This window comes from Poeciliopsis prolifica, unplaced genomic scaffold, assembly GCF_027474105.1.
Source record: "Poeciliopsis prolifica strain line A6 unplaced genomic scaffold, Auburn_PproV2 SCAFFOLD002, whole genome shotgun sequence".
NCBI lineage: Eukaryota > Metazoa > Chordata > Actinopteri > Cyprinodontiformes > Poeciliidae > Poeciliopsis > Poeciliopsis prolifica.
In genome coordinates, this window is record NW_026562377.1 from 18,433,698 (window position 1) to 18,451,021 (window position 17,324).

The following is a 17,324-nucleotide window of genomic DNA, read 5'->3' on the forward strand; positions in this document are numbered from 1 at the left end:
AAGATTTGCTCTCTCTGTTTCTAGCCTGGTTTATTTCCAAGTGACATAGCAATGCCCAGCCCAGATGCTTTGTCTCCCTCTGGCATAAAGTCAGGCTCTCAGTTTTATCCATCATATCCCAACAACCCCGGAGAAGGCCGCCTGAAGGAGGCTTAGGTAAATGAAAAAAAAAAAAACATTCTTTGGTGCTATTACAGCTTTGATTTTTTCCCCCTCTTTTTTATTTTTTACCACATAAAGATGTCGAAGTCTGTTTTCCAAATATGATTAAGTTTTTACCAGATTTGATCAAAAAGATAAAAGCCATCTCTTCCCTTGTCTCTTGATACTTAGTTAAAATTATTCACTGAAAGATCTGAGACTGCTGAATACACTGGTTTGAGATAATTTAATTTGCCCTTAAATTTCATGGAAGTGTATATCAGCTCTTCAAAAGATGAATATGTAAAGAAAAACTACCAATTATGCCCTATTGTCGTTATACATTTTCTTTATTGTATTTACATTTGGTTAGATAATGATGTATTTGCCTATATACTAACATACATAAATATACAATATGCTATAGGTGTACAAAGAGGATCCTTATGAATAGTCTGTTTTTTCTAAGTAAATGATTACAAAAATGTGCTGCAGATTGTTTGAGTTTTTAATCAAACAGAAAAACAAATGAATTACAAAATCCTTCTTATTTATGCATTTAACCAATTTTTTAAAAACATAAACAAAGGGCTTCAATCTACACACTGTGGCTCAATTCCTTCATAAAGACAGTTTTATGACTTTTAACCAACCTGCTCATCATGTATCAGTCATTTATGAAGAAACTGGCTTAGTGATTAATTCATCTCTACTTTGAACATGTATTTGTTTCACCATGACTATAAGTTCATAATACATCAAGGGAGAAAGTGTTTTTTTTTCTGTTTTGTTTTTTTTTTCTTATGTGTTGGTATAATTAATTATAAATTGAAAACACCAAAGAAAATAAAAGTTTACCGCAGTAAAAACAAAGCCAAATGGGACAAAAGATTCAACCTAAATAGTTTAACTTGGTATGAATGGGACCGGTCAGTCTTGATTTAAATTGACTTAAATAAGTGCTTGTCTTAAAATCCAAACAACAGCGGCCATTTTATGTGTGTCTTTTACTAGAAATAACTATATTTTTAATCAGCTTTACTCTGGTTTTAGATGAAGAAAGAGAAACACTTTGTCACTGACACATTTGCACAGCTTGTTCAGAATTGCTGAAACTGGATCAAGGACATAACCCAGCATATGAGCTTGCATCATTTTTGCTTAAATTTCATTTATGTTTGCAGTTCTTATTTTTTTTAAAGCTTTTGTTGTGATTTTTTATTTTTATTTGAATGTTCTGTCTGCAGAGACCCAGCCAAAGAAGATTCGGAAACCCCCTGGCCTGCCGTCCTCGGTGAGAACTCCTTTCTTCTCTTCTCATCTCCTCAGCCTCACAGCCAGTTGCCCGTTTTCTGTTCTGCGTGCTTATCCTGTGACTCCCCCACCCCGCATTGAGCCGTCCTGTAGCAGACAGGAGTAAAGACCGTCTGCTCAGACGTACACTCAGATAGCTGCCAGTCACATCATTGTTGTGGTTGTTGTTGCAGTCAGGTGGTCTTAAGTGGTGTTTGAGATGCTTGTTTTCCATGCAGTTGGGCACTTTTATCTTATCTTGTTGTAGTTTGACAAATTTATGAACTGATTTCTTTCAACAGCCTGATCTGAACTGGATAGAACATAGTTCCTATGCAGTCTGAAAAAGTTTAACATTTGATTTTCAGTGTTTTCTAGACCTAGATGCATTTTTATAAAGAAAATGACAATTGAAAAAATAGTCAAATTTTTTTTGCCATCTTAGTTTTATTTCTTTCTATTTTCCTAAAAGAACAAAACACAAAGTTGAGTCTGGAAAAATCAGGCACATTCACATAAATATTATGTAGGAGGCCTGGTAGAATGAAGGTTTTCAGCTATCAAAGTTGTTTCTTTTTTGTGTAAATGTAAACATTGTATTTGGCTTTAAAGTCATTCTCCTAAAAATGCTTCATTTACTCCTACGGTTCATAATATGGTAACTTAGATAAGCTCATGATTTTCATTTAACATCTTAAGTCTCTCAAAACTTCAGCTCTCGTCCAAGCAGGATAAAGTTTCTGGTGATGGCATGCCTGACTGTAACTTGTGTCATTTTTTGTCAGTGTGCCCAGAGGTAATAGCAGCCGATGGGAGGATGACGGCACCCGCACATAGCTGCAAATACAAGTCACCGTTACTCATTTTATTGAACTGAATCAGGTTCATGCCCATTCATGAATCAGTCACATTTTAGGTTTGACGTGTGTACTCATACCTCGCCGGTTTATAACAAAAAAAGTGTTTTTAGTGGGAAAATTTACAAATCAAAATAAATTAGGCAAAAACACAAACTTATCCCAATTTTTTTCTGCTCAAATTGATTCTAAACTGTCTTAAGCATTAGTTAGTGGATTTCTTTTTTAAGTTTGTAGGATTCTTGAGTGTTAACCCTAACACACAACGACTCAAAGTCCTTGTGGGCCAGTGTCCTGCGTGGTTTAGATGTTTTGCTGCTTGAACATTTGCAAGAGTGGGTCATTGGGAGGGTCATGCAGAATGCTAGAGGAGGAAAGAATTGATTGGTTGCAATCAGGTGTGCAGGATAAGAACTGCCACCTGAACATCCAACCTGGACTAGCAGGTTGGATGTTTTTGTTAAGTCTAGTCTGAAAATTGTGTCATTGCTATGAGCTGCTGTACTTTCACTAAGAAGTTCTATTCGTGCTTCTTTAGGTCTCAGGCAACTGTGAGCTGCACAATTAAATCCAAAATTGTAATTTCTTCTGAGTTATTTTCCTGATAAGGTTTAATTTTAATCATTTTGATACAAAGCTCTAGATTAAGTGTTTTAAATTTAAAAAATTGTTGCATAATTTGCATGTCTTGAATTGAGCTCACTTCATCCTGTTAGACCGCGGTACTATCAGTTGCTAACAACTGTACTAAGAAGTGACCCAATTATTAAATAGTGACTGCCTATTTGTAATTTAATCTCTGAGGTCTGTGAGAACATTTCTGAACAAATTACATCATTAAGGCTTAAGAAACAGCAGGCAGGTCAGTGATGAAGATGTTGATATACTTTGAGGGGTAAGGTTATAATACAGTATCCCAAACTTGAGAAATGTAGAGAATATTGCCTGACTGGAACCTAGAAAGACAAGTGCATTTACTGCACCTGCAAAAAAAAAAAAAAAAAAACTAGCTCCAGACTAAATCCTGAACACATTGTTCCTAGAGCAGCATCATGCTGTGGGATCCGTCTTTCTAACAGGGACATCAAAGCTGCTTTGGTTTGTGAAAATGAACAGGGCTAAAAACAGAACCATCCCTGAGGAAAACCTGTCACAGCTGACAAAAGACTGAAGCCCTCAGCAGAGACTCGGCTGCTCGGAGGACAAGTTTAAACATCCATATAGAGCCTGAATGGGGTGAACGGTTTCATGTTAAGATGGCCTAGTCCAAGTAAATATCTAAACTAAGTTGAGAACATGTGGAAAGGTGAGCAATGGATCTTCAGACGCTTTCACTTGGAAATGAGTACATGTGTTTAGCACATGTAGATTTTTGGATTTTCATTTAGCAGTATTTAAAGCTTTTTTTCCCCTTGTGATTTACAATGAGCTGTCTCTCTTTGATTATCTTAAGATTTCTATGCGACACTCTGAAGTTTGTGTTTGCAGGATAACAAAGTTGTGGAAAAGTGCTACAAATACGTTTGGAAGGTTCTAACTTCTCCAACTGTTTGCATTAATTATCTGTAGTATATTTAGTTTATGATCAGTGTGTGGACAGAGCTAAACCCGATGAGGTCTTCAAGCCACGGTATTTCAAAGTTTTGTTGTTTTACACGCGTGAAGCTGCTGTTTGGCAACACAGCTGCCACCGTCCACCTGTAGGTGTTGTGTTGAAGTGGCTGCAGAAACCTGTGCGTGAGGACGCTGTTGCCAACACTTTGTGTTTCTTCTCTGAATCTCCGTCGTTCCCTTTAGTAACACGAACGACGGGGCTGTGTGGGTTTTGGTGCGAATGATGATGAGATGTCTGTTTGTGTGAATCCCCCACCCCTGCCTCACCTCCGCCTATGCTGCACCACATGATGGCCTGGGTGGGCCTCCCCCCTGCAAGTGACCCAGTTGTGAGGCGCAGTGCTTGCGAGGCCTCTTAGCCCCGTGTCTGAGCCCAGATTAATGAATGATGATCCTGTGGTCTCTTTCCACCCTCCTACCCTCCTCCCTTTCTTTTTTTACCTTACCAAACTATCCATTTTCCTCTTTATCTACTTTTATAGCCTGAAAACGTGGCTCTGAATCCAAAACTTTACTTATCCACTCGGTTCCTGTAAACCCCTCCCCCGCTTATGTTTCAAAAACTCACAAACATTTGCTTCTCTTCTGGGCTCGAGTTGTCCCTTTTCCTACCCACAAACCTTTGTGGTTGAATATAAGCGCTCGTAGGTTAGTTTGATGTTAATCTTCATCGATTCCCCACCTTTAGCAATAAACCTTTTTTTTTTCCTCGTGTGTGTGCAGAGGCCTTTACACGGTCATAACCTGAATCACATTAAACCCGTATTAGTTAAGGATTTTACCCTATAAATCTCTTTCTTCCCTGAGAATACAATTACCCGGCAGTGCCTGTCATTGTGCGGCTCTGTGCTCCTGTCTAGAGCAGCAGGATTCGCAGGACATTGTTCCCGGTGAATGAACAACTCAAAGCTTATTGTTAAATGAAGCCATCTCCATCATGTTTCCCCCCGAATTAACCGTGATCATTTTAAATCCCCCGTTTCCTTCACACTCCCTTGGCCGTATCAAGCTTTGTTTAAGTCATTTAGATTACTGTCCCCTGTCCCCCTGAACACCCCTTATCTCTCCACCCATTTCATATATCATCAGGACCTTAATTTTTTTTCTCCCCTCTCAATACTCATCCTTGCCCCTTTTCCACCCCCTACCCACCACAGTTTCTCCCCGTCTCTCTCCCTCTCTTTCCGTCTCTCTCGCTGACTGGATCCCAGCCCCCATCTCTCTCTCTATCGCTCTGTCTTTCTCTCTCCCTCCACTCGTTCCCTCTCCTCAGCCCAGCTGCCTGTGGAGTTGGATGCGGTCCAGGAACAGGCAGATGGCTCTGTAATTAGAAGTGCATCTCTCCATTCCCTTTCCACTTCTCCTTGTTAAATCAAATTACAGAAAAAATCCCTTTTCTGGATTAGCATTCTTTGCAGCATAGCCTTCATTCTCTTCCCTTTTCCTGTATCTGCCATGTAGTACAGAGGAAGAAGAGTGAGTGAGTGGCACATGAGGGTGAATGGAAACCAGGGACTTCCTGTGTCCATCCTCAGTCTTTATTACCACTTTAGTTTTGCCAACATTTAGAAAGAATGTTCATGCACAGGATTTCAGCTCTGCTTTTCAGTGCATTGCTTTTTGGTTTGTGCATGAATGGGTGTGTTGACTCACTAAATGCATGGTATGTGCGCGAGCTGATACTGAGCGTGTTACAGGGAGGGGCTGCGGGCCTGGCAGTGCGATGTCACTGGGGTCCTAGGAGCAAGAGGAAATGCTCACTGTGCACTGGGATTCAAGCCGTCGCTGTACCCAGCATGCCATGGTCACTGTGGTCTCCTCTATAGGCGAGGAGCTGGCCTCACTTCCTCCTCCACCTCCAGCAGACTCCCTCATGCCATCTTGTGGTCGTTTGAGGCCACTGTAATCCCATAGTTGTCCATGGGTAACTAAAATAATTTAGTCAGCAGGAAATGATTTTTTTCCTTGTATTCCAGGTCTTTAAAACTCTTGAGTATGTGGGCTTTCCACTAATCTGTCACTAAGAAAATATATTAAACCATGTAACACTGATATTACCTATAATAATGTTTTCTACAACCTTTGTTGGTTACTTTTAGCGTTTAATCGGAAACATAAACTCAATATTGTTGCTTTTTTCCATTATGCTCTTTATTAGGTTTGTTAGGTATTTATCTTAGGTTTATTGCAGTTGATTGCTTAACAGTGTTGCTCAATCCTGATCATCACAAATGAGGTTGGCCATATTCTGCACCTATGAGGTTTCAAAAATGAAGACATAATTTCAGAACCAGAGGAGGCAGGGAATAGAGCCATCCAAGTGTCTGACGTCATCCAAGGAGGAATTGATATGGTCAAAAGCATGATTTCAGTTGAAACATAATGTTTATGATTTTTTTAAATTTCTACTTTGGCATGCAATTTTCCAAATTGGTGTGTTCCTCGAATCCCGACCCTGCAGCCTGTATGTGGCAACAGGTCGGGGTCCAGTCATTGGCCGGCTCTGTCTGCACTTCGATTTCAAAATAAAACTGGTGGATGCAGTGTCTGCTTACTCCCTAATAAAACAGGTTATAAAAGTTTTCAGCGGCTAAAACAGTCTTAAGGATCAGAAAGCAGTACAAGTGCTATGCATGAGAAGCTGATGAGCCAAGAAAAATAAAGAAGTAAAGCTGCTGAGTACTGTCTAAGTTTAGACAAATTGTTCTAGATCTTCCCAATTATTGTTTGACCAGATAAAAGCTCTGTCTGTGATAAATGTGGAGACACAATGCTGATGCCCAAATTAATTTAACTTCACCCATGCTAATGACATTGGGTAGATAAGGTGGATAATACAATTTTAAAAAATTAAGAAAGACAAATTCCTAAATAGTACATAGTTAATGAAAGCTAGTTTTTTTGTTTATTTTTTAATAAAAAGTTGCAATTGAAATAGATTTATTTTTCTTAACTCTGATTTTATCTTCATTGATTTATTGTGAATATTTTTTATTTGAGCATACAAAAATAATATACATAATTGTAATGATGGAAAACTAAGCTTTTGATATTAATTGAATATTGTTAATAATAATAATTAGTATTATAGATAAGACCCATCTTTGTTGTTTTACACCTTAAAAGTTTAGTTCTGAGTTCTGCGACCTGGTCGGTCTCAACAACATCAGAGCAACCTGCTGAATAATGTGCATGAAGCAGCAATCCACCAAGGTTTTGGTGTGTTTTTGCTGTAATTCTACCTGCCGACTGGTCGCACTGACCCTCTCTAATCGCAACACTACACCCCTGAGCCTGGAAACCGGCTCACCCCTACATGAGTCGTAATAGCAGTCAGTTAAGTTTAACCTCTCTTGCCATCTTGGTTCTTTTGAACAACAATAAGAGCAAAACAACCAGGCCTTTAAATGCTGCCTTTAAGTGTTTTGTGAAAGATGTTTTAGTTTCCTCTGTTTACCAGCTTGTTTGGTGCAGCTGCAAATGTTTCCCAATAGCTAAATTTGTCTTTCTTGGGAGGAAAATGTGTAGCCTCTGTTCGGCTGCCAGCTAGCTAGCAGTGTGCAGCGTCAGATGTAAAAGGGATGGCGCTGAGTTACTGTGCTTTATGGATGAAACTCTGGCACGCTTCAAAACCATTCACCACGAGTGGCTGGAAATATTTGCAGTTTTAATATTGTAACATTTGAATTCATTGGTAAGTTTTAATTCTTAAGTGGAGACCAAACCTAGGGTGGCACACACAAAAATAAAAACTAGGATTTACCATCGGCTCCCTTTTTTATGTGTTGACACTGTGTAGTTAAGTTTTTAAAGCTGTTTGCTCTTCAAAAAGGAAAACTTGCATGCTTGTTTGTTTTAGGTTTATGCTTCTACATCCGGAGATGAGTTTGCCAGGGACAATGCAGGGTATCCTGGTGCCAAACCCGGCGCTGTCTATCCCGGCACTTTCTACATGCAAGGTAATGTTTCAAGAAACAACATCTTGTGTAATGTTGACTTCTGTTCATTTTTCATATAAATCTTCAAATATTATTTCCCATCCCTCAGAAGACCCCTGGTCATCTTCTGGCTATTCTGGGATGTTGAGTAACTCTCCTCACATTGGACAGCCAGGCTCCTTCCCAGCTATCAACCCACAGGACAGAATGGTGGGTTTGTGCTTCATTGTTCCTCAAGCTTTCAAATTTCATCTGTCGTTACTTAAAAATAAATTTGATTTGACTTAATTTTAAAGTCTTAATATTTGCAATATATTTTCATTTTCTTTAAAAGAAACCTTTATAATATGGTGTCTTATTCATTTATTTATTTTGTATTTTACTGAACTTTTTTGAAGCTTCACTCTCTGCCTCTGATCCAACAGAACTATTCTCTGCCTGGCAGCGAAGTCAACGGCTTCCACTCTGCCCCCACCACCTACAACCACACATCCACCATCAATGGAGAAGGCATCATGGGTAAGCACCCAAGTTTCTGGACAGCATCTTCAGCTGATCTGTTGAAAGGCTACCTCTGTTAGTTTGTTCTCATTTATTCATCTGTTCATTTTCTCTGCAGCCACCCGAGGCACAACAGCAAGCAGTTCAGGAGACGAGATTGGAAAAGCTCTTGCTTCTGTAAGTTTCTTCTTTCTTTTTGTTCTGTTTTCAATAAGTACACACTGACTAGATATTTAGATATTTCAAATTCTGATTTATTTTGACTATACTTTTCAGATTTACCCATCGGACCACAACAGTAATAATTTCTCTTCGGCTCCTTCCACTCCTGGATCTCCCCAGGCCATCCCAGGTAAACCTCAGCCATCATTTACAATAGATACGACCAGAAATTTTTTTGTCTGCAGCTCCATCTGGTGTTTATGTTGAAGAACTGACTCTTAACATGATTGAACATTATCTCTGCAGGAGCTCAGTCTCAGTGGCAAAGACCAACCACACCCAACTATGAAGGGCAACCACACACACTGGTAAACTGACATCTTTCTCTACTTCACCAAAAGTTATTTTAAAGCATTAAAGGGTCACGAGGTTATGGTATCAGGCCCGGTTTGGGGCTTTTAGGTAGATTATATTCTCCATGCATTATATGCAAGACCTGACGCTTTTGGCATCAGGAAGCCACAGAAAAATGCACTTTAGGTCTTGGTTTCAAACTGGAGTTGGGCTTCTTATAATATGTCTGGTCTCAGTGTTAAACAGTTTACATTATAAACTAAACACTTTGCTTTCAATACTACCTATTTAGTCTAAGATAAAGCCAGTCCTGATGTAACATGTCTAGGTATTGCAGATCTGAACTGGAAGGCAGCTCCAGCCTTGCTTTGTTTCCTGATTTGTGTCACTCGAATGAAATCTTACTTCTGTAAAAACATTTTCAACTTAGTTTATTTTTAAGGATGTTATTAAAGCTTATTGGAAAAGAAAATGAGTGTAAAATTATGAAGATTTGAAATGCAACATGCTGAAGCAACCTCTTCCTGCTGAAGAAATGGTTAAATTTTGTTTGGCTGGAAAACTGCAACAGTGCTAAGAAACTGAACAATTGAAGTGAACAACATGTTTAGTAAAATGCTATTTAATTAACTTTGTTCAATTTGTACATAAAAAAATATTGGTATTTATACTTAAGGGAGATGTTAGTTATCTATTATATACTATGGGAATTCTTTTTGATCAAAATCTGAACCCTTTTTATATTTTGTGTGTTTTTTTTGTTGTTTTTTTTAAATGACAAATTTAATTTTGTAGTGATATAAAAAAACTATCAATGTGCTTGTGAAGATTGTAACTTTTCTTAGATCATGTTCTTATAGTTTTGTTATGCTAATGATCACATTTTATGAATTTGTGCAGCAGAATAAAATGGAGGACCGCTTGGAGGAGGCCATCCATGTGCTGCGTAGTCATGCTGTGGGCCAGAGTCCAGCATTAGAAGGCGCTCACTCTGACATGCACAGCCTGCTGTCCTCAGTGCACAACGGGGGCCTTGGAGGCCTCTCCCCAGCTTTCCCCAATGCTAGTCTTGCTCTCAGCAACAGACATCCTGCTTTGGTGAGTCATTTTTCCCCTATTTGTTCTGTCCTTTATGTTTTCAGCTGTTAAAAGGATTGCATCGACCAAAATATCTCTGCTAGAAATTAGTGCACTCTCATAGAGGATGAATGAAAGATCAATTGTTTAGATACTTCTGAGATGAAAATGTTCCTTTTGAGATTTACTATTGGTTCAGTTTTTAAACTGTCTCATTGCAACAATTTAAATATAAATATGCAACAATTTAAGTATAAACATAAAAAAATACTTTATACTAAGCAATAAATTATGTATTCAATTTCAATACCTCTGTACTCTATTGTGTAAAAAAAATATGCATCGTTGTTTTGAACACCATTTGAAGAGGAAAGAAAAGAGTTTAGCACGTTGTCTTTGTTGCCATCTGCTGGCCAAAGATTATATTGTAAATAGCAATTAAATCTTACAATATAACAATATAACTTGTTCAATTAAATTTAAATGTATAATTTACTCCCCCATAAAAATTACCAAAAGACTGTAGCTAACTTTTGATAGATTGACATTAATATGCTCCACTCTGATCAGCAGGGTGGGAAACATGAGGAGCCCACAGGACTTCCTCCCAGCAGCACCCTCCTGCATGGCCATCACGCCACTGGACCCACGCCATCCGTTGGCCAACCAGAAGGCTTCACTAGTGAGATAAAATGTTTTTTTGTTTTTTTTTACTTAAAACTCTGAAAAACTGTCATTACATATCCTCTTTTATGGGAATCAAGATTCTTGACTATGGCTAGTAAGTATTTGTATGCTTGTCTTTAGGTCTCCCTGGAGGTTTGACCCGGTCAGCTCACTCTTCCAGCAGCTCAGACATCAAACGAGAAGACAAAGAGGATGATGAAAACTCATCTATTGCGGACAAGTCGGAGGAGGAAAAGAAGGACTCCAAAGCAGCGCGTAATCGAACAAGGTAACCTTCAATTTGGCTTCTCTAGAACATTTAGTTAGCAATGTTTTTGATCCTCTTGCAATGCACGTATATTGTGGAGCAATATAAGAAAGTTTCCCATTAATTAAGTATGATAGCGCAGAGAAAGTAATGTTATACTTCTAAGTTATCAAAGGGTTTATTAACCCTTCCTGTGTTTCCCATTGATTGTTAAGACTATGCTAGGTGTTTTAACAGTGTCAACCTCCCCTCCCCTCCCTTCATGTCACGTTTTCAGAAAGGAGGCGTTGACCCTCCAGATGCTCTCTGGCCTATCAGACCAGAAAGATGAGTAAGTTTCTCCAACAGAGGAGTCAATGTTTAGTGTTTTGGGTTCTTAGAAATCAATTCTCCACTGGTGTTTAAAATTCTAAAAGCACTTTACAATTTTTTTTTTGCTAAAATTATATATATATATATATATATATTTTTTTTTTTTTTTTTTATCAAACCTGTGGATAAGTAAATCAAACATTTATATTGTTAACATGGATTTTTTGCGACCAGTGTGCACATATCAAAAAATATGAACTGCTGTGTATTTATCAAAGTGATCATCCTACCCTGGAAATTATGCTTTTAAGATGGCTCCTGTATTTACAATGTTTTTTTATTATTATTATTATTTTTTTTTTTGTGATTCAACCAAATGATGTGTCTGACAGGAAGCTGTTAATGGACTTCTCAATTACTATTGGAAAAGCAATCAAGCTCTTATTAAAATTGCCCGTTCTGCATGTTTCCAACGGTGTTTTGACTAATCTTGATGTTCAAGCAGGGAAAGGACCAGGACCTGCTCTAATCTAAAAAGGCTTAAACATTCTTGTATAGTTTTAGAGTATTTTTCTACATTTTAATAGGCTGAAGCACAGACTGAAGGGAACTGATGTTTCTCCCATCCTCTTCACCTTCAATTTTTAACTTGCATAACCAAGAGCTTCTTGCCACAGTTTAATTGTTGACAAAATATTGTATTAGGAGGAGGGAACTTGCGAGTTGGACACTAATCAAAAGCACATAATATTTGCCATTTATATTTATATAATTACTTTCACAGGTATGCCTGACTGCAATGTAGGGCATTTTCCAAAGGTTTAGCAAAGGATAGTTATTTTATGTTTAGCAAATTCATTAATGTTTCAAATCAAACATACTGAGTCGGTAACTAGCTAAACACTGATTAGCTAGTTACCAGCTATTTAATTGCCAGTTACAATTAAATAGTCTTTTAGTATAACAGCAGATGGTGAAAATAAGATTTTAGCAGATTATTTCTGTTTGCGTGACACTTTTGTGTGGTACATCAACAAGCATCACCGCTCCGTTTGTATTTCTTAGCAGTCAGGACAATGAGGATGACGAGGACGTTCCCCCTGAGGTGAAGATGGAGCGGGAGAGGGAACGGCGAGTGGCCAACAACGCCCGGGAGCGTCTTAGAGTGCGGGACATCAACGAGGCTTTCAAGGAGCTCGGGAGGATGTGCCAGCTGCACCTCAGCCACGACAAACCTCAGACCAAACTCCTCATTCTCCATCAAGCAGTCAACGTCATCCTCAATTTAGAACAACAAGTCAGAGGTGAGTTTTTAGAAGCGACGTGTCCATGAGCTGCCGGTGGCCGGTTTTGTTCTTCATTGCGAGGCGCGTTTCTGCTTTCCCTTCGTCAGAGCGCAACCTTAATCCCAAGGCGGCGTGTTTAAAAAGGCGTGAGGAGGAGAAGGTTTCCGGGGTGGTGGGGGAGGCACCCATGCAGCTCCCAGGAGGCCACCCAAGCATGGGAGGAGATGGACACAATCCAGTTGGCCACATGTAACTCCAGGTGGGTTTTCCAAAAAAACTCCCCTAAAAGCTGGTTATTGTAAATGTTTGATCCTCGGTTGTATGCTTTGAATTTTCATGAGGATCAGAGTGCAGGAAGACACTTCATCTACACAAATCCATGAAATTATTCCGTTATCCTTGCTACCAAATGTTGCAATAATAGCCTTTTTATTCTAAACACCGTTCTTAAATAGAAAAGAAAATTACTGTCAAGCAGAAAATATGAGCTGCAGATGGTAAAGATATGCAGCAAAATTGGCTTTTGACTACAATTGCTTCATTTTTCTCTTTTGCAAACAGTAAATGTGACTTGCTTAACCACAACCCTCTTCAGTGTGGAAATTGTTACTGCAGGAAGAACACTGGATTTGCACATTTTTGTATCAAGGGAGTTTTTAAAACTTAAGTCAAGAGAGTAAAAAGCACTTTAAAAAGGAAGAGGTTGTTATAACAGAGAGCTCCACCAATCTTCAGTCTGTCCATTTACCGAAGGAGGAAATTTACCTGAGACAGGAAGTGTGACTGGAATACAGAGTTACTCTTTTCTGTTCTGTTGGATGAAACTTTGAACCTCTCCATGTGATGTAACATACTGAGTCTGAGAATGTTTGCAGTCTCCGAGAAATGTCACCACTAAGATAAGTGTCTACGTTCTGTAGGGAACACACTTACATATTTATGGTAAATCTTGCTAAATGCTAGTTATTCTGAAAATTAAAAAATAAGCTCGAATGACCGTTTTAAATATCTACTCCAAATTATCTTTGAAAATTTCTATTACATAGTGACGTTTCTCTCACATATTGCGTTGCTTTTACCTCTGATATAAATGACATATTTTCAATAGGTTAGATTATTACAATAGAGCATAAACAGGTCTGTGTAAAACATCGCTGCAGCTTATCCAAAATGCTTATATGAATTGTGCTAAAAAAAAAAAAAAAAACTTGTTTTGCCTAGTTGTTGTTTTTTTATGTGTTTTTCCAGCTTTTTAACGTGTTTGGGTTTTTCATTGCTTTACAGATCTGGTGTTTTCCTGGCTCTCAGAGGATGTGGCCTTAACAGATTTCTTCCACCCATTATTCTCAGTGTGTGTGTGCGTGTATATATGTGGACATGTCCGTGTATTGTCCGTTCGAGTTTCAAGATGCACATTGACACACTCACATGCATACTGCCAAAACTGACACAATCTGTTTTTCGCACTCCCAGCCATGACTACAAGCTCAAATGTGAAGAACTTTTTTTTTTTTTTTTTTTTTAAGTTTTGGTTTGTTTTATACATGTAATATTTTTATTTTCCTTTTTGGTTTCCAACACGAAAATTGAACACCAGAGTACTTTTTGTCCTTTCAACACTTTGGGACTACACACACTGCCAAGAGGTGCTCTGGTGGAGGAATAAAAAGGAGACCTATACAAACACAAATGAAATCAAGGATTTGTGCCTAATTGTTACATGTTTTCTATTTGACATTAAGGCAAATTGCTTTACATGTGAGGAACATTTGTGAGGGATTGCTTATGTGTATGAGCAGTTATTTTTTTAAATGTATGTCATTCCCAGCGTGATGGTACAGTCTTACATATGTTATGTAACTCACAGCTGGAGTTGAACTGTCAAAATTCAGTGACTTTTCCTCGAGCGCGTGGAAAGCGGCGGAGAGTCGGCGCCCATGTTTTTGACATTTCAAGTGCAGCTTACCTGAAAGATGGGAACTCCAACCAGACATGGTCTCAGCCCCCCGCGAGGCATCTGGAGGCTTGGAATCAAAGACTTCTTCCTAGAAAGTTATGATTTGTCCAAGTGAAGGAGTCGGTCAACAAAACAAAACAAAAAAACAGTTCTTCCGCTTTTGTTGATCAGGCGTTCTCACGTTTCTCCAGCAAGCCCTCCGTCACGCATTCAGGTTTTTGTCCTGCTTTGTGTTGTAAAGCATACACGGACGAGACGAAGCACAGTTGTACAGATTTAGGCTTGACCTGCGTCACATTTCAGTCCCTGAAAGTCTTGTATTAAAGCCATCCAAATCATCTGTGATCGACCAGCACCACTTTTTGTGCTGCTCCTTCCTCGACATGGTTTACTGACGGTGCCAGCGGACACGAATCGTTTTCCCCCCGCCCTTTTATTCATGTACTTTAAAAGGCAAACAAATCCAGGAGGGATTTTTTTTCTTCTTCTCTCAGTCGAAGCAGACGAGCCTTTTGTGTAATTCCTAAACGAGCATTCCCGCTGAATTACGAACCCATCACCTTCCTCCTGACCGTCGGCGTGTTTCTCCCCTTTCTTACTGAGAGAAGTGTGACCTGTAAATTCACTTCATACATTATTCTGTTTCATTTTTCAAAAGTAAATATATATAAAAATATATATTTTTTGTTAGTCTATACATTGTAGATTTTTTACATAAATGGCAATATTAGTTTGAAGTTTAGAGTGTATTGTAGATGAGCTGTATAAGGGGATATTTAACTTTTAAATGATGTTCAAATTTTAATTTGAAATTAAACTAGGATGCAAGGAAAAGGATGGACAGATGATCAATGAGCGTGTTTGTAAATCCTTTCATTGTCCCAGTTTTAGTTCAAAGGCACATCAATAACTACTAAGTTGAATGCCTTCTTTTCCATTTGGGCATATCTGGACAGAATTTGTGCCACAGTCATGTGACAAAACATCAGAAGGGATTTCTTTTTTTTTTTTTTTTCTTGTCTCCAACAGTAATTATGCAACTGGTTTTTGAATGTAGCTACCATGCTAAATGTGGATTTGCCTTCATTTTCAAAGTTGTTTCTGGGTTTTGTTAGCACATTGTAATTTCTTTTCACTTTTTTTTTATGTTTGCCCTTAAACCAAGTAAGTCTGTGTCTAAAGGCAGATGTCTGGATTTGGGTGTAAGGTAATGGCTATTATTGAGAACAAAACAGTGTTATTGTGATGTTATTCCCATGTCATGTTAATTATTTCTTTCTTTTTTACCAACATGTAATCACAAGTGGGAGGTAGAACATTTTGTGTGTTTCATTTCTACAAAAAAAAGGAAAAAAAAAATATGAAGAAAAAGACATATACAAATCAATAGTGTGGCCTTTTCATTCTCAAGACTTAAGATGTCACGATGGGAGAGTGATGCCTTATCAGTGCCTGAACTTGTATTTTTTTTTCCATTTAAGACAGTTTTATGTTGTGTACCATATCATTTCATTTATCTTGGAGATTAAAGAGGTACTTGTTCATTCCCCCCTCCCCCATCCTCCCTTTTCTCCAAATGCTTTTTTTCAATTTTTGAGGAAGAAGTTTAAATGGTATAAAGAGATTTTCTTTCAGTGTACCTAGTTAAATAAATAAATGTTAAGCAGATCTTGTTTAGTTTATTTCTTTTTCTCTGCTGTCTGTTCAACTGGATTACATTGTCCAACCTGCTGTTATCCATTAAGGTCACTGGTCCAGGTTAATAGGTACCCTGTAATTACAAAATTTATGACAAGCTTAAAAAAAAAAGAGATTGCATCATCCTCTGATCTATTATCTGCATAGACATGTTTCGGGTGTGTTGCTTCCATGTAGGGAGAGAGTTTTTGTTCCTGCATTAGCTGAATCATCTGAATAGGAGTATTTTATAACTTGTTTGCAGTGGCTTTCAATATGTGTAATCAGTAGTTATTGTTATCAGACCTGAGCTTAATTTTCAGTTGTTTTTTTTTGTGACTTTGACATTGAAATACTTTTTTTATATCAGATTAATTTTCACAAAATCAGTAGGTGTACTGGATATCTGGAATTTTTTTCAAAGAAAAATGTCTAAATGTGGTTTATATTTGTCTCGAAATGACACGTCTAAATTTTGTAGTGGCACAAATTTCACTCATTTCTTCAGAAACTTGTAAAGTTTTGACTTCTCTCAACAATAGCAAACACTGATTTTATATCAAAACATTTTCAGGTTTTTAATGACATTATTTAGCTGAACTATAAAGGGACGCGACCAATGAGTGTTAAATACATTTACAGAGTTTGTGATTCTGGGTTGAGGACAGTGTTGACTTCTCTCTGACTCAATCACTCTTCTATTTACAAACAGTAGATGAGATTTGTCCTGTATATAACATTAATGTAGCAATAAATGTGCCATTTTTAACAACAGATTATACCTTTTACAATGTCTGGCTTTTGAATATTGTATACATAAAACAAATAAAAGGAGTCTTTTTAATAAAAGAATTTATTGTAGTTCGGAAATTGAATTTGTTTTAATTGCCAATTAAATAAATTTGGGAGAACTATACAGGTAAATCTTAAAAGTAGTGGTTAATTGATTTGAATAATACAAGTAAAACTCATCTGCATATACATATTCATTACACTGTAACATTTCAAGGTTTTGTAATTTTGGTTACTATAGCTTTTTGTTTCTCCTAAATCAAAGTATTGGATCAATGAAAACTTTAATACAGAATGTCCACCTTCTGAAATGTATTATCCTCTGGTTTACATCCATATAGAGTTTATCAGTCTTTGGCTCTAAGTGTTAAAGTCCAGGTTGCTTTAATAGTGGCTTTCAGTTCATCTTCTCTGTTTGGTCTGATGATT

General features: G+C 37.8%; 1 protein-coding gene across 1 annotated transcript in view; it reads left to right on the plus strand.

The window, feature by feature from the left end:
* Nucleotides 1-16,955, plus strand: part of tcf3b (transcription factor 3b) — a 35,434-nt gene extending 18,479 nt beyond the window's left edge. Inside the window, 16 exon segments of the mRNA XM_055048521.1 lie at nt 25-127; nt 130-156; nt 1,389-1,435; nt 7,765-7,864; nt 7,953-8,053; nt 8,269-8,362; nt 8,463-8,521; nt 8,621-8,696; nt 8,813-8,874; nt 9,761-9,958; nt 10,511-10,619; nt 10,745-10,892; nt 11,149-11,202; nt 12,249-12,487; nt 12,577-12,728; nt 13,754-16,955. Coding sequence (XP_054904496.1) covers nt 25-127; nt 130-156; nt 1,389-1,435; nt 7,765-7,864; nt 7,953-8,053; nt 8,269-8,362; nt 8,463-8,521; nt 8,621-8,696; nt 8,813-8,874; nt 9,761-9,958; nt 10,511-10,619; nt 10,745-10,892; nt 11,149-11,202; nt 12,249-12,487; nt 12,577-12,722 — 1,563 coding nt within the window. The 3' untranslated portion in view covers nt 12,723-12,728; nt 13,754-16,955.
* The last annotated feature ends 369 nt before the right edge of the window (nt 16,956-17,324 follow it).